Below are 18540 nucleotides of genomic sequence, written 5' to 3'. Positions count from 1 at the left end.
TGAGAAATGCAACAAATTCTTTTTAAGTGGTCAGAATTGGTTTAGGGTAGAGTAAAGTTAATTTAGACTAATTACAAAACAATTTTATATCTATAATGATATCTAGACTTTTCTCTGATGTCCGAAGAATGTGTGAAAATCTCGGAAAACTCAGGAAAAGTCAAAATAATAAAAATAATCTATTTACGTTGTTTCAGAACTGACAGAAGTAATTCAAATTCATTTCTAAATTATTTTTTGGACTAGGAATAACTGTTGTGAGTTTTAATATTAACGAAAAAGTCGGAAAATATATGGAAAAATTATGAAAATTGTAACAAATTGAGATTTGGCAGTCAGAATCAACTTAGAGTTAAATAAAGTTTATGTATGGATAAATCGAAACAAAAAAAATTGTAACCAAAAATTGAGCTTTGGTAGTCAAAAACAGTTTAGACCCAGGCGCAAATTTCCCACTAGCAGGGTACCGCGCCTGTACAGACGTCGGTAAGACTGTACTGGCATGGATCCGCCTGACGACCGGAGCGGTGCAGACATTGTACTGGAACCTGACAATGTGTTGTAGTGGCTGCGCGCCTGGCTCGGTACAGATTTCCCAGATAGCAATGTGATTCCATCATGCCAGCATTATGAGCGCACGACGTGTTATGTCGTGAGGGCAACAGTGCAAACATATGCGTCCTCATATGCGTGGCATATGCATTGCATGCGTGCAGCATATGCGTGCAGCATGCGTGATATCACGTGTGTTACCTTAATGTCAATCCAAAATTTTAGCTTTTTTATCATTTTAGATGCTTTAATACCTTGTTTATTACATATTTATGGCACACTTAAATAATTATTCACTAAATTGTATTAATGTTGCTTACAGAATTTTTTAATGTGGTAGAAATTTTCTATAGCAAAGTCTACCAAATTTCGGGCTTAAATACTTTAACTAGCCATGAAATCTTATCAAAATATAAATTTAAAGATACTAATGATATATTCCATCTTAAAACATTAATAATATTATAATAATAATGGGTATACATTTATTGTAAGTCAATTGTAATTTATTACGAACAATATAATTTATTACAGTAATGTTTACAAATCTAGGTAATAATGCGTTTCTTACAGTAACAATAATTAAATAAGCAAAAAACGAATACAAATATATTTTTCAAAACAAGCAGTTTAGTATTTTAAATACAACAAATAAATAATTATATCTGTTACGTCTACATCAGTCTTCGTAGCCATTCACTTTTGATTGATAAGGAAGTTATTATAAAACATAAAAAACTAAAGATCAACTAAAACAAAATAGACTTTTAAACTTTTTTCATATTATGCAAACTATGATAGTTCTTTTTTCAATAACTTCCTAATAGTAATCTTTTAGACTAATTTTTGGACTCTCATTTTAATATGCAATAAGAATAAATAAATTTAAATATGCATTTAGTATGCAAACTATCATAGATCTTTTTTCAATAACTTTTTAATAACTACATATATTTTTTAGATTAACTTTTGGACTCTTATTTTAATAACCAATAAAAATAAATAAATTTAAATATGCATTTAGTCTGCAAACTATGATAGTTATTTTTTTAACAACTTTCTAATAAAATCTTTTAGTATTTAAGATATTTTAATTGTAATTAAAGTCTATTATAATTTATGGATTTACACATCTTTACGTCGTTTTTTCCAATAAAAAAATAAAAATTATAAAGCATCGAAGTTAGATTAAAATATTTTTGAAATTCAAAATCCTTTAAAAATTTGTTTCTTAAATTTAACATTAATAGAGAAAAATCTCTGCTTATCTCAATTTTTACATGGATATATCAACTTTTTAAAAATTGCACCTTCAAATAATATAAAAAATGAAAAATCTCTCTTAATCTATTTCACCTTTTTCGACCAAATTCTGCAATCGATCATGATCTCCTTCGTAAGATCCGTCTGTTAGATAATCACCTCCTTCATCATCTCCTTCATCATCATCTCCTTCGTAAGAACCATCTGTTTCATCTTCCTCGCTGTCCTGTGTTCGATCAGTTGTAGGATCTTCTCCATCCTCGTTTTCTTCCGAATCTTCAAAATTGTGTTCTTTCGGTCGAACACGTTCTTTACTTTTATTTTTAGGAGTACGGTTTTCCTTTTTGCAGGAGTTTCGGTATCTCTGTTTCGCCGCTCTTAAAACTTCTGTCATTTCTGACTTAAATTCAGTAAAGTTTTCCGGACCCTTAAACTGTTTACATTTATTTACCACCTCTGGAAAAAATCAAATATAAAGTTAAAAAAAGTTTTAAAGTAAATGACTATATTTAGTTATTAGATTAATTTGTCTTACGATATAAAAGCGAAGCCATTTTAGTTTCCCCGAAATTTCTTGTATCACCTGAATCACCATACCATGTGAATTTGGTCGCAAGCTCATCAGTCATACTGGATTTGAAAGCAAAGCTCAGTGCTTCTCTTAGCTTCGTACCACCATATTTCCGTAAATTTGAGTACTTTGAGAAGAAATGCGATTTTCATAAATTATTATAATTACACATTTTTTTTAATTTTGAAAATATTAATAGAAAAATCATAAAAGTTTAAAAAAAAAGTAAACAAGTTTAATTTGAAAAAAACTTAAATTGAAATTGAAAACAAAGTTTAAATTTTACAAAAATAAAAAACCTTTTTTAAGTTACTATCTTAAAATCATGGAATTTTATCAAGGTCGCCACAAATATTTAATTTTATTTTTCCCTGACTTTTCCCTGATTTCCAGACAAAATTTTCACTTTTTCCCTGACCCTAAAGAATATTCTGATTCACTCTAAAAATTATTAGATACTAAAAAAAATGTTCTATTACATTTATTTACAAATTTCTTTAATTGTAAAATTCTTCAAAAACATCAATAACTTCTTTTTTAAATAAATATTTAATCATTATTATTTTTCTGTACGAATTAAAATTCTTCAAAACATTTAAATTCAAAACTTTTTGAAATTCAACAACTTGTAATAATTTAAATTACCAAAAAAATTTTTAAAATAAGTTAAATATTTACAAAAATCTTAAAATAAACCCTTCCCAAGAATTCAATTATTTTTACAAGCAGTACAATTTCACAAAAAAATTCAATTATTCAAAAAAAGTAATAAAATTCGTTGCAATAATTCAATTATTTTCATAAATAATAATAAATCGATTATTCTTTAATTCATTTTCAAATCAATTTTTATTAGAAAATTCTAGAAAAATTCAATTATTTAAATTATAAAATAAATAATTTATTGAATAATTAAATGTTTGTTAAAATTGAATTCTCATAAAGAATTTTATTAATAAATTTTTAAATAATTGAATTCATTTGACAAATTTTAATAAATTTTTTAAGAATAATTACATTTATTAAGGAATTTAATTAAAATATTGTATACAAAATAATTAAAATCCTGCGATGAATTTTATTATTTATCAAAATAATTAAAATTTTCCTAAGAATTTTATTAAAATTTTCATAAAATAATTGAATGTCAGAGAAGAATTTTATTATTTATAAAGATACTTGGAATTTTAACAAGAATTTTTTTTTAAATTTTTGAACATAATTGGATTTCTGTAAAGAATTTTATTACTTTTGAAAATAATTTAATTGTTTCAACGAATTTTATTCAAATTTATAAAAATAACTGTATTTCTGTGAAGAATTTCATTATTTATATAAATATAATTGAATTTTTACAACGAATTTTATTCAAGTTTATAAAAATAATTGAACTTCGGTGAAGAATTTCATTATTTATAAAAATAATTGAATTCTTGAAAAGAACTATGTTACATTTTTTTAAATAATTAAATTCTTGCGACGAATTTTATAAAAATCTTTTTAAATAATTGATATTTTTCGAAAATTTTATGAAATTTTGTATTTTAAATAATTGAATTCCTGTGAAAATTTTACTACTTGTGAAAATAATAAAATTATTTCTAAGAAATTTATTAAATATTGAATAATTGAATTCCTGTGGAATTTTGACAAGAATTTTATTAAAATTTTTAAAAATAATTGAATTTCAATGAGGAATTTTATTATTTATAAAGATAATTGAAATTTTGACGAGAATTTTTAAAAAAATTTTGATCATAATTGAAATTCTGCGAAGAATTTTTGTAACTTTTGAAAATAATTGAATTTCTTTAATCATTTATAACTTTTCCAAAATCCAATTTTTATGATAGTTTTTGAAAAATTAAGTTATTTAAAAAGAAACTATTGTCAGAAATAGAAAAAACTGAAGATTTTGTATTAAAATTCGAGGTAATTTCATAATTTACTAGCCAAAAAGAAAAAAAATTCAGAGTTTTCTCATGAATTTTAAAAATTTAATTTTTCCAGTACTTTTAGTAAAAATTTCTGACTTTTCCCTGACTTCCCTGACTTCCCTGACCAATTTTACTTTCCCTGACTATTCCCTGACTTTCCTGACCTGTGGCAACCCTGAATTTATAACTCATTAGTTTTTATTTCTAATTGCTTTAAACTGAAGAATTATGTAGTGCAAATAGTAAGTATAATCAATAACAAGACATACCAACGCATTCACTTTATTGTCATCATCTTCGAATGAATTAAATTCCTCGATTGTTTTTAAGGGATATCCTTGAGGAGGTGCAAAAAGCGAATTCGACTTTACTACTTTGGAGTCTTCTTTAAGAGTACGAACGATGGGAAGGATTTCTAAATTCTGCTCTTCAACATTTCTATATAATCATATAAAAAATTATAATACTGTACAATTAATTAAATCTTCTTTAAAAAAGCTCCTTATTAATAATTAGATTATATATATATATATATATATATATATATATATATATATATATATATATATATATATATATTTGATGAGCTAATAATTGGCTTACCGTAAACGGGTTGTAATGTCGAGAAGAACGTTTTCGGGAACTAAAATGTTGCTTTCCCAAGCTGGAATTTGAAGTCCGGAATTAATGTTCACATTATCTTGAGGAAAATTGGAGTTTTGTTCCATAGCATGAAGATTTCTGTAATAACCAAAAAGATTTAAAATTAAAAAATATCTATCTTATAAATAAAGAAAAAAGCGTTTAATAATAAGTGTATCTTATTCATTATACGATTTAAAACAGTATTATTTTTTAACTAAAACAATATTGAACCTTCACCATACTCTTTTTTGAAAAAGTGTTAATTTTTATAAACAAATTGGTTAAGCTAAAAATTAATAAAATAAATTAAACTATAATACAAATAAACGATACATTTATTTAAAAAGAACAAAAATATAGTATCCTAAAATAAGTTATAATGAATATTTACTTGTTCATTTCAATAACAGGCGGGACATTTTGATTTTGGTCAGACGACTTTGGTTTATTTTTCTTGGTGCTTGTATTAGGAGCTCCGTTTTCATTGTGCAAATCAGGTAATGGTGAATTTCCATTATCTTTTGATGACTCAGAGATAGTTCCCGTTATCTTTGCATTTGAAGTTTTTGGATCTACTGGCAATGGTGATACTGTGCTCGGAGAAGTATTTTTAGGTAAAGGCAATTTTTTTGGATGTTCTAACACTTGGCTTGGTCGAGTTTTTTGCTGATTTTGCTTTATCTGAGATAAGGATTGATTACTCTTTGGTGTAGACTTTGGCTTATGCGAATCCATAAGCAATTTATCACTCGACTTCAACAATATTACAAATTTGGGATTATCTTTATAACCACTACTTAAAGCTTGTATCTCGTTGTGTACAGAGTTGAGCGATTTTCTTGGCCTTTTTCGAGACGGTTCATCCGATGAAGTCCAATATCTTCTCGGAGCAGTAACTAGTCTTCCGTTTGATGCATAGCTTGTATGTTTTGAGGGCTTGGATGATTTTTGTGGTTTGGCTCCGTGGCCTTCAAACTGCTTTTGAATCTTGGGCGCCATCCTTTTTCACTGGAAAAGAGACTCTTTTTTTAAGAAGGGAAACCTAAGTAACTTACGACAAAATAGGCATATTTTTAGGAATTTTTTTCTCAATGAAATCGTCATCAAAAATCTGTAAAGTACGTTTTATTGCATGAGTATTGATGTCTAAAATAAGTTTTTTTTATAAAATTTTATTAAAAAATGGCGGCTATACAGCATTTTATTGTAAAGCGTCTTTTTTTAGGATTTTATGGCCGGACAGCGTCTTTAATTTTTGGTCTAAAAAACGAAAATGTTGTCATTTTCTATACATCAACAACTATCGACACCTAGGATTTTTTATATTACTTACTTTTATTTTTATCAACAATTTTTTGATTCTTTTTCAAATGGGCACTTTTTTGTTCAATCACGTACCATTTCGCGAAATACCAAAATATCGAAAAAATCTTACGTAAGTCGATAGCTGTTGATGTATAGAAAATGAAAACATTTTGGTTTTTTTTGCAGATCGAAAATTAAGAACGATAGTTGTCCGGCCATGGAACCCTTAAAAAAAGACGCCTTTTAAAAAAATGATACACAACCGCCATTTTGTAATAAAATTTTTAAAAAGATATATACATATTTTGAATGTGAATACTCATATCAATCAAACGTATTTCACATATTTTTGATTACCTATTTCATTGAGCCAAAAAAAAAGAATTCCTAAAAATACGCTTATTTTTCATGAGTTACTTAAGTTTCCCACTGAAGTGTTTTTATTTTATTAAAAATATATCTGCCCAGACAGGATACAACTTTTGAAGTAATTTGTGGCATGTTTATACATGTACACATAAGAAATATTTTAATATTTTATCATTAAATCAATTACTCGTGAAAAATAACAAACTAAAAATAAATAGTACTTTTTCTTAATAATTTAAAGCACAAAATAGTATATTTCGTAACGAGTGCGAGCAGCTGTCAATTTTTGAATGAGCACTTTTTTTGCGAAGCCTCGCCTACAGTTTGTTCCAAAAAAGTGCTCGTTCAAAAAATTGGCAACTGCTAGCACTAGTTACGAACGATATTTTTCATAACAAGGTGCAAAAAAGTGCCCTTTTTTGCACCGCATTATGAAAAAGAATTATTAATCATATTTAAAAAAAAATTATATAGCTATACCCCTTGGAATGTTAACAGGACTGAGCATATCCATTCATTCGGAATTACGTTTTCCTCCAGACTTTCCCTGCTGTCCCATTTAGGTATACGGTAGCATTTAGACTTTACTCCATTGAGTGGTAGTTCATGTAATTCATTTGACAAGTTAAAGCAATGAAAATCTCCTACAGCTTGTGAAGGTATGCCAACATCATACAATTGTCGAATACCGTCAAAATATTGTACAATAAATGAAACACTGTCGTTGATAAGTATTATATTTTTTATTAATCCAATTTTATCATTCCTTGAAATGAAACAATTATTACGCGTCTGTGTGGAAAAGACACGTTTATTAATGACACATTTCTCAAACTGTATGCAATTTCGTGGAATATTATCAAGTAGAGGTCCTTTTGTATGATTCATTGACGGTACAATTTCTACTTCGTCTTGATTTGACACACTTGAAAAATCATTTAATTCAAACATTCGTTTACAAATTTGTTGAAGTGGAAGATGAGGTTTTCGTACGTATTTTCTAAAAAAAGGCATATTGTTTTCATAGCAAAATGCGCTAAAACTATCAATAGGACCAAAACGTGATGCATCTTCTACAGCATGCAACAATCCGTGAATGTTGTATGAATAAAATTTTTCTCCGTACAATCCTTCACACAAGCGAACGTAACTTTCAAGAGATGATTGACAAAAGTCGTACAAAAAATCGGGCATATTTTCAGAAGCGAGTAAACGCATCACGCAACGCAGAATCATAAAATGGAGATAATATTCTTCATCCACAATATTCAAGAAAACAGCCAAAGAAGTGTATAGCAAAAATTGACGTAATTCTGTTCCTTTGAATTGATTGTATTTCGTCATTTCTCTTGGTTGACGATTGAACTCCGAAGGACAATATTCTTTGAGCTGAATCATCCTTGAATTAAGAATTTCTAATTTTCGAACATTTAATTTACCACATGGTGGAAACGTCCCAGTTACATGTGCATGAATCACCTTCTTTACATTTCCGAGATAGACTAGATGCAAGACTTCAAATGGCACATCGGTAACCAAATCGATTGGTAAACGTGATAGGGGACTTGGACCACGATGATGATCTTCATCACTACAGTTTCTGTATTGATCATTTGTACGTGGTTGGTTTCGAATATTAAGATAAAACATTTGACCATCATGAAATCCTTCAACATTACATTTCGAACAAGGAAAATATGAGTTGTGTCCAAAGTGATTTAATACCAAAGCGCGAGCTGGAGCATCTGCAATAAAACATCTTATTCGTAAAGGAAGTCGTCGACCTTTAATTTCGATGCCACCATTTGCAATCACTTCTTCGACTTCCGTGATAAAAGGGTCATAAAAGTCGTGAGCATTTGAAGGTTTATGTCCTCCTTTGAATACACCAACTACAATCGGTCTTTTGTCAACAATATTTACTACTCGAAATTGATGAGGCCAAATTTGACAACTGTTTTCTTTATTTAACCGAGCACCATCTGTGCTAAAATCTATTAATATATATTCCGTTAATTTATTTTCATTAATTGACTCTAATTTTTTTAACAAATTGGCTTTAAAACCTATATGTAGATATTCTCTACCAGCTACCTGATGAATACGTCTACTGGCAACGAACGTTGGAGTATTTAAAACAGTTCTACTGTCTTTAGGTAAATGTAATAAATTGAATGGTTCCTCTCTTAAAGTTTGTAATATTTTATTTCCTTGTTGATGTGTCAAACCAGCATTCAAAAATGCATTTTTCAATTTTCTTCTTGAAATTGTTGCAATGTCTTCATCCACTGGATTTTGGCTATCTAAACTGCTGTTATCGCTTTCATCATTATCATCAGCATTATCTTCATTATCATCATCACTATCTTCTTTCGATTGTTCTTCGTGAGAGGATGCAGTTGCTGTATCAGATAAATCTGTAACGTCCAATAAATTTTGCTCATCATCTGAAATTTCGGAAGAAGCTTCTGCAATTGGCACTTCAGCAATTTCTCCATCTTCCAAAGAAGGTTCAATTAACGATCTCCCTGAAGTTGAGGAATTTGAGCTATCATCATTACCGTTATGAATAGAGTCTCGCAGTGCAGAAATACGTCTTCTCTTTTGTCTCAAAGACAAATCCTCAAAATTCTTGTCAAATTTTCGAGACATTTCGGAACTCAAATGTTTTTTAAATTCAGCATTCGAACCTTTGCACTAAAAAAATACATTATAATAATCGTAAGTTTCCTTTCCGTTAGCAAATTATCTGCATTCATTTGTTTGTTTTGAAAATTAATTTTTGTGGGTTAAGTATTGGCATTTTTTATATTTTTAAATGTCAAATTTTTCAATGTTTATGTTATTATTGTGCCTTGCTGACAGATTGGAAAAAATATAGTAAAAACTTGAAGATTGTTTGAAAATTTTGTGAAGACTGTGTATATATCAAGTAATAATGAAAATATTTATAAACATTAAAATAATATAAATAAACCATTTTTTAAAGATAAATTATAATTTTTTTTCTTTACGTTTTTATGATTATAATAATAAATGTAATAATTATTAATTACTAAAGTAATTGTTACTGTTCCATTTATTATTTTGCAAATCAAAAAATTTTATATTTTCAAATATAAACATTAATTTTTTAATTTCAGATTAACTACCTACATAATTAATTATTCTTGTTTATTATTTTCAAAAATGTTAATAACAGTTTTCGAAAGAATTAAATTATTTTAAAAAAATTTTAATAAAACATTCTTTGGAAAGAATTGAATTATTTAAAAAAATTTTTTATAAAAATCAAATGACTAACTATTTCCAAATTTCTCAATAAAAAGTTTGCAAGAATTTAATCATTTTCAGTGCATTAATTTTTAAAATTAAAAACATTGAAAACTTTTACTTTCAAATTGCGAACAGATTCAAACACAGCAATATTAATTAATTTATTTTATTTTTATTTAAAAATTATAACCAAAATCTGAAGAAAGTTTTTTGACTAATTTAAAGATTACTGAAGATAAATAAGAAAAGTCTGAAGATTTGTCGTTTTAATCATCTGGCAGTACTGTTATTGTGTTTGATTCAATTTTTAGCTTTACAACTATCATTCACTCTAAAGGTAAATACTTTTCTATAATTTAATGTTAACATTATTTCAATATATTGAAAAAAGGTATTTGATATCATTTACATTCAATTGGATGTTATTTTCATAAATTTCTTAATTAGAGAATATTTAGTTTTTTAACTTTTTAATAATTTTTTAACTTCCAAAACTCTTTATTTTTCATAATTTGAAATTATTAATTATTAATTATTTTCATAATAATTTTAAATAATTACTATATTATTTAGGACTACAACATAAATTTAAATTATCAAAGTATATTTTATAAAATAGTAATAAATTTAATACAAGTTTTATTTTTATATTTTTTATTACATAAAAATATTGTCTAATATCATGTTTATTTTATAAACTTTTAACGTGTCTTAATTTTCAAGTTTTTAATTAATACGTGATTTATAGAATATTCAACAAATCAATGAGAATATACTGTCAATTTTTTCAATTAAAAATATATTACATCAAATACCTATTCCCAATATTTAAATAATGCTGACATTAAATTATGGACACATAGGTACCTGCCGAGGCAATAATAATTATTAAGCTAAAAATTCAATTAAACAACCAACGTATAGAATTAAAATTTAGGGGCTATCATTATAATATTATATTACATCTTGTAATTTAATAATTAATGCAAGTTGTAGTTAGTATTTATACTATATATATTTTGTTTTCCAAAGAAATTATAATTAAAAGTTGTTTAACTTTATCATTTTTCAATTAATTTAATTTTATGCAATTATAGTAGTTTCAAAAGATACGGAATTTTTTGTTTAAAAAGCTAAATGAATAATTATTTTTTTAATTTTTGGAATAATTAAAATTTTTGTAATCAAAATTATTTTGAAAATAAAAGTATAAAATATGTAACAATTTTTGCGAGATTCAATTTTCTTCGTACAACATGAGAGTTTAACAGCAGTAATTTTTTTTACAAAATTTATAGGATTCACTTAAAATACGTTTCTAATGCGTTAAATTTGACATGAAAATTTAGAAATTCAAAATAGAACTTCCATTTGTCTGACTTTCTTCTAATTTATCGGATTCAGTGATTTCTGAGGTGAATTTGTTAAATTTTTTTTGTAAACTTTAAAGTTTCAAAATAATATAAAATGAAAATTTAATTCTCTATAATTGTTAACTTTTTCCACAGTTAATTATTTCAATCTTTTTGTTAGGTAATAATAATTATTTCTTTAAACATTTTTTTAAATAAAATGGAGTTTAAATTGTTTAAAATAAGCAGTCTGATACAACATTCCCGCGCGCTTGCGCGCGGATAGTTTGGCTAGTAAATAAATAAACTGAGGTGTGCAAAAAGTTCGAATGGCCGAGTCGATCCGATCCGGCTCGAAAATACTCGATCGAGCTTCAAGCTTTTTGCACACCTGTAATTAATAAAATTTTTGAAAATTAAAAAACATTGCATGACAATCTTTTTCTATATAAATTATGGTATTCACAATGTTTTATTTTACTTTGCAAAAAAATTCTGTACAAAGTTTGTTCTTCGCTCTATTCGTAGGAGGTTATACCACTTTTTGTTTAGAATTATTAACCCATTAAGGGGAGGTTCCCATTGCGGGAATCAAAAAAATTTATTTCTTTTTTATTGTATTTTTTGAAAGCTATATATATGTAGAATATGTGCGTATAGCGATTTTTTGATCCGAAGAATATTTTCGTTTTTATGGAGACTTGAACTCACTGGCATCCCGAGCACTGAATAACAAATGTCAGGCAAATCGAATCGATTTTTAAAAATTTTGCAAATCTGACCTCAGAATCGTAAAGAGTGACCCTAAATACCTATAGATATTTATCATATACGCAAATTGAACAAAGAATTGGAAAGAATTTAATTATTGCACAAAAATGTTTCTCAAACTTTAAACGCTTTTAAACGCTTTTCTCGAAACAAGATTTTTCAAACTGGTGGGCATCGTAGCGTCTAAACTATTTAATCAATCAACTTCGGGTTTGCGGCTAATTAAAGGTAACTAAATTCTACTGGGGTTATACCTATAATATGGTAAAATTGTTAACAATAGAGATTTTTACAAGAGGTCAAATATAGAAAAATAATGCAAAAACGCAGTTTTTTTAAAAATGTATCCGCCATTTTGTCATTTTGTTAACTTTTTAACTATTTTATAGGTATAACCTATTCTTTAGGATGTCATCTTTATAAAAAATTTTGAGTTTTTGTTTTAGACTAAAAATTGCGCAGTGTAGAATGCCCACCGTTTTCCATGTTTAAAAAAACATTATTTTCCAGATGCGCCATATTGGCCGCCATTTTGCATTCTTTTTAAAATGAAATATATGTTTTAAAAGTTCAAGAATGTATCTTTATTTAGAAAAAAGAACTACATCGCTAAGTCATAGCCGCTCCTCGCAAAAAATTGTCAAAGTTTGTGTTTATTTTGGCCTTTGCAATGAGAACCTCCCCTTAATGCCCATCGATAGAGAAACGCAAATACCAAAAAGTAGCTACTGGGATCCTGGCATGTGACGATAATATTTTTCAGTAATATTTTATTTTTTCGAAAATAATGTTTATTACATTTTTTACTTTAAAGTTTCTATTTGAAGATTTTTCATTAAAACATTTAAGGGATTGATTTTATAAAATACTTTAACGAAGACCTGTAAAGTGAAGAACAGTTAAAGTAATTAATTTTTAATTAAAAAACAAAATTTATCTATAGTAAAAACAATCACACGAAATTACACGTGACTATTTTTAATACGGAATAAACTTATAAAAAAATGTAATTTTAAGAAATTTTGACATTTTTAATTTTAAGTAAAAATTGTTTCTTCTAACGAATATTTAAATATATTAATTACATATAATTAATATAGTAGACAATAAATAATTAATGGAATGTAATATACATAATTATATAATATTATAATTAATTTTAAATAAGGATCTTTAAGATTAAAAAAGTAGCTGTCGAAAAATTAAATATGACAAACTGAAAAAATCGTTTTAGTCGATTCACAAAAATCGTAAATAATTTGATTATATATTTCCCGGCGACATTTTTATCGTAACCATTTTTAACTCAATTCTTATATTAGAAAGTTTTACAAGAATCCAATTATTTAAATACAAAATTAAATAATTGATAGAATAATTGAATTTCTTTCCAGAAATTTTAATAAAACTTTTGAAAACATTTACATATTCTTTGAGAAATTTATAAAAAATGTTATTAAAAATAATTGAATTCACCTGAAAATTTTGTTATTCAATTTATTTGAATTTTCGAAAAGAATTTTATTAAGTTTTTTTTAAATAATTTAATTCTTTTTAAAAATTTTCTTGAAATAGAAGTTATTAAAAATATTTGAATTTCAGCGAAACATTTCACTATATTGGTGAAAACAATTGAATTATTGACAAAGATTTTTCAAAAATTTTGAAAAATAATTGATTTGTTTAGAAGAATTTGAAAAATAGTTTTGAAAATAATTACATTTTTCGAGGAATTCATTAAAAATTTTATTATAAATTATCGAAATCCTCTGACAAAATGTTATTATTTCGTTATAAAAGTAACTGAATTCTTTTGAATATTTATTAAAGTAGTAAATATTGAAAATATTTGAATTTCAGCGAAAAATTTTATTATTTTTTTCGAAAATTGTTATGAAAATTGTGTTTTAAATAATGGCATTCTTGGGGAAATTTTATTCTTTATGGAAAAAATTGAATATTTGCTTGAATTTTATTCACATTTTTTTAAAATAATTGAATCCTTTTAAAAAATTGTATCAAAAATTTAAAATAGTAGATAATAAAAATATTTGAATTTCAGGGAATAATTTCATTATTTATGAAAATAATTGATTTGTTTTGCAGAATTTTTTGAATTATTTTATGAAAATTCAAAAGAATTTAAAAGAATAATTAACTTATTTCAAATAATTTACTTAAAATTATATAAAAAATATACTTGAATTCTTGCGATAAATTTTATTATTTATAAATGAAAATAGTTTATTTCTTATAAATAAATTTATCAAAAATACACACATTGTGTATAAATAAATTGCTATAGAAAATTTGTTTACATACATATTTTGAGGTTAAGTAGTTTATACGTTTCAAAGTTAAAGAAACTACACTTACCTAGAAGTCTAATGGAAGTTTAAACAAAATTCACAAAGTTTATTTTCCAAATCTTCTTTCAGTCAAAACGAACACACGGTACAAATAAAAAAAGTACGGGAGATGGCACGATCCACGAAGTATCGGTTTCGTCAAAACGGTCAAAACATATTATGTGCGCGTACATTCAACAAGTCAACGCCATGACACCTTCAACAATAATTCGAGTATGCGCAGATTTACAGCGCGAAGTTCAAAAGTAATTATAAAAAAAAACTTTACAAACTTGTATTTCTTTTTTTTTTGCTTTTATTCCGATTGTTCATAATACAAAGAAACTTCTTAACGATAAAAAATTACTAAATAATAAGTAAAAAAAATAATAATATTGTAAAGGGATTGTCATTTGATATAAAATTCTGGTTTTCAACTTTTTTGTCCCAGGTTTTGGAAAATACATAAAATAAAAATTAAGAAAAATAGGAAGGAAAATAGAAAGAATTTATAAAAATAAAGTATAGAAAAAATAAATATTAAGAAAATAGTTTTCAAAAAAATTACAGAAAAAAGTAGAATGAAGTTAATAAAGAAACAGAAAATAAAAAATAAAAAAACAACAGAAAATACGAAGAAGTCAAAAAATAAATCAAATAGAAATACCTTAAAAAATATGCCAAAAAGAAAGAATAGAAATAATTTAAAAAAAGAAAATGAGAAAGGATAATATAAAATAAATAAATTAAAAATAAAAATAGCTGAAAAAATATGAAAAAGAAAAAATTAGAAAAAAGAAATGTAAATAAAATAAAAACAACAGAAAAATAAAAGACAAATTGAACGAAGTTATAAAAGAAAATAAAGGAAAAGTAAAAAATATAGGAGAATTATAAAAAGAAAATAGAAAGAACTAAAAAAAAGTTTAAAAAAGAAAACGTAATAATAAATAAAATTCTGATTTTTAACAATACAAACAAGCTTCTTAATAATAACAAAACTACTAAATATGTAATAATAATATAAATAATAATAATATAAAATAAATAATTAAATAATAATAAATAATAATAATAATAATAATAATAATAATTATAAATAATAATTATAATAATATAATATATATTATGTGATATAATATTCACTTGATAAAAAATTCTGGTTTTCAAAAAACAGACTTATAAGAACTTTAAACTTTTTTTCTCATGCTTTGACTATAATGATCCTCATTATACAATAACATTTTACTTTATACGTTTCTATGAAATATAAAGTTAAGGATTGTAGTAACAATCAATATTTTTTATTAAAAAATAAAAAGATATAAAAATTTGTTTTCTTAAAAACTTATTAAAAACATTTAATTGATATGCTCCCTTCAAAACTTTTTAAAATATATTCTTAATATATCTATGTATTGAAAATAAAAAAGAGGAAAAAACTGTATCGAATATCTGAAATAAAAAATTAATTTGTTAAAAAAATAATTATTTGTGTAAAAGTCTTAAATACAGCAAGAGATGGGCATCCTGGCAGCACGCCAGGCTGCAAATTGAAAATTCTCAGTGTGCACACCGTGCGGGCAAACTGAGTTCCAATAGTCAATGCGGACAACGTGCTACCATTCTTGCAATCACACAGTGTCTGCACGCTGTGCTTCTTACATGCACCAACACGCATTGTTATCTGGGTTTGATGCCGCCGAACAACCGGCGTTGTACCGGCATTCGTCCGTCTGGCAACAAGGACGGGCCAAATTTTGTTCCGAAACATGACTTTCTACTGGCGTTCTACTGGCATTCGTCCGCCTAGCAAGCGACGCGGGCCAAATTATATTCTCTATTGAAAAATAAAATAAAAAAAATATTTAATTAACTATGCATTGTGCATGTTAATTAACATTTATTTATAGATCATTTGAAGCATTTTTTACACATTTAACATTTTTTTACACATTAAAATTCTAAACGCTCGCATTGGAATACGAAGCCAAAGCCTATCCTAATCTACGCACCGAAGTCTAATACGCTAACCACTACGCTATTCGCTCGCTTGCGGATGTGAGCATAACAACGCCAATATACAATACCGCTAAACAAAAACTTATATATAAAGTGAATAATAATTTTTACTCAAATATTTTTCAATATTTTAGCATTTTATTTATATTATGCAAATAAATTTAAAGTTTTATTATATTTTTATTTAATCTTCAATGTTTTTAATATTTATCTTTATTTTATTATTTAGGAATAATTAGTTGAACACTTCACTTTATAACTATTCGAAATCATTACAAAATTAACTAAAATAAACATTTGTAACTTAGTGCGTTTCATTTATACTTTATAAATGTTTTTAAAAAAGAGAAAAAGATGAATGTAATTAATTTGAAAGAAATATTAAATATTAATTAACATTCACCTTGCATAGTTAATTAAACATTTCTTTTATTTGAATTTTTAATAAAGAATATAATTTGGCCTGCGCTGGTTGCTAGAAGACGGACGAATGCCAGTACAACGCCGGGTGCTTGGCGGGCTGAAACCTGCACCGAGCCGGACGCATTTTGCAATAGAATGACAGTGCGAATGTAGTTTCGGCTCTTTAAAAATTAATAATACAAAAAATGTTTTAAGCATGATGGATTAAATTTATTATTATTAATTTTTATTATAAAAAATAGCAAAACTTGTCAGATTTTAAAACATATTTGTGGTAAGATTTTTAAAAGCGCATTTATAAAAAAAATTTTCAAATATAAAAATAAAACTAATTTGAAAACTAATAACAATTACTATATTCTAAGCATATTGTTTTTAATAAATTAATTAATCAATAATTTTTAATTCACTTATTTATTGATTTATTATCAATAAATAAACAAATAAGTAATATTAAATAAATCCAATCAAATTTATTTAATATTACTTATAATTTATTTATAATAAATCAATAAATAAGTAAGTAAATTAAATTAATTAATATATTAATAATAAGATAAATTATATAGTTCTCAGTCGGTAGAATGACTGTGCTCGGGTCGTTAGACGGACGAACGCCAGTACAACGCCGGTTGCGAGGTGGTATAAATTTTGATCCGGCGGTCGGATCAAATCTTGAACCGCGCCTGTACTGCCGACAGTAGAAAGACTGTACCCAAAGTCGGATCCGACTTTGTACCGCGCCAGCAGAAATTCTCATCCGAATCGGTACAGACTGCCTGCACTGGCATTGACTCTCCAATTCAACCGGCGGCGCTAGACGGTTGGACGATCCGGTATTCGTCCGACTTTTCCGCCTGGGGAGTTGAACAAAGTTAACTGAATTTAGTTCTAAAATGATTTTAGATCGACCATCATATCTAGATTTTTCTTTAATATCGGAAAATGTGTGAAAATCGCGGATTATGTAATAATGTTATTTCAGAAATGACAAATGTTATTCAAATTCATTTCCAAATTATTTTTTTGTCCCGGAACTGTTGTAGGTTTCAATTCAATACATAATTTTGACTTTTCCTGAGTTTTCCGCGATTATTACACATTTTCCGATATTAAAGAAAAATCTAGATATGATGGTAGATCTAAAATCATTTTAGAACTAAATTCAGTTAACTTTGTTCAACTCTAAACTGTTTTTGACTACCAAAGCTTAATTTTTGGTTACTATTTTTTTTTGTTTCAATTTTTCCATAGATTTTTCGATTTTCCCGTCAGTAAAAAATTTGAAGAAAAAACTAAAAGATGAAAACTTTATTCAACTCTAAATTGATTCGGACTGCCAAAGCTCAATTTGTTACAATTTTCATAATTTTTCCATATATTTTCCGACTTTTTCGTCAATATTAAAACTCACAACAGTTATTCCTAGTCCAAAAAATAATTTAGAAATAAATTTGAATTACTTCTGTCAGTTCTGAAAATTCACTTGAAATTTACTTCTCGGTTCGGGTCAAAAATCGACCCTTTTTTAACATCCTCCTTTGGGCAAATTGTTTTAATATGTAATTCAAATATATAAACTATTATTTATTTTAATAAATAATATTATATAATAATATAATATATAATATATTATATAATATATTATAATATTATAATAATATATTATATAATATTTATTATTATTTTATTTCTGCACAGTTGAT

The 18540-nt window shown here is 26.0% G+C and overlaps 3 protein-coding genes across 7 annotated transcripts in view; 1 reads left to right on the top strand and 2 right to left on the bottom strand.

Annotated features, from left to right (window-relative positions):
* LOC122505832 (myogenesis-regulating glycosidase) overlaps positions 1-18540 on the top strand; it is a 387127-nt gene that overhangs the window by 136273 nt on the left and 232314 nt on the right. The window lies entirely within an intron of this gene.
* LOC122505838 (nucleoside diphosphate kinase homolog 5-like) overlaps positions 1-18540 on the bottom strand; it is a 142991-nt gene that overhangs the window by 51280 nt on the left and 73171 nt on the right. The window lies entirely within an intron of this gene.
* Positions 1682-14495, bottom strand: LOC122505833 (MATH and LRR domain-containing protein PFE0570w-like). 2 transcript variants are annotated; one of them, XM_043617683.1, is made up of 6 exons: positions 14418-14495; positions 5360-5976; positions 4927-5064; positions 4593-4761; positions 2351-2513; positions 1682-2271 (listed from the first exon to the last, which is right to left on the bottom strand). In XM_043617683.1, exons 2-6 carry the CDS (start codon positions 5965-5967, stop codon positions 1895-1897), a joined length of 1455 nt encoding a protein of 484 aa, XP_043473618.1. In that variant the 5' UTR covers positions 5968-5976; positions 14418-14495; the 3' UTR covers positions 1682-1894. The 2 variants fall into 2 exon arrangements, with proteins under 2 accessions (XP_043473618.1, XP_043473617.1); XM_043617682.1 differs by lacking the exon at positions 14418-14495 and adding an exon at positions 7123-8641.

Source organism: Leptopilina heterotoma, unplaced genomic scaffold, assembly GCF_015476425.1.
Source record: "Leptopilina heterotoma isolate Lh14 unplaced genomic scaffold, ASM1547642v1 Lhet_373, whole genome shotgun sequence".
NCBI lineage: Eukaryota > Metazoa > Arthropoda > Insecta > Hymenoptera > Figitidae > Leptopilina > Leptopilina heterotoma.
This window is presented reverse-complemented; position numbering and strand designations above follow the sequence as displayed.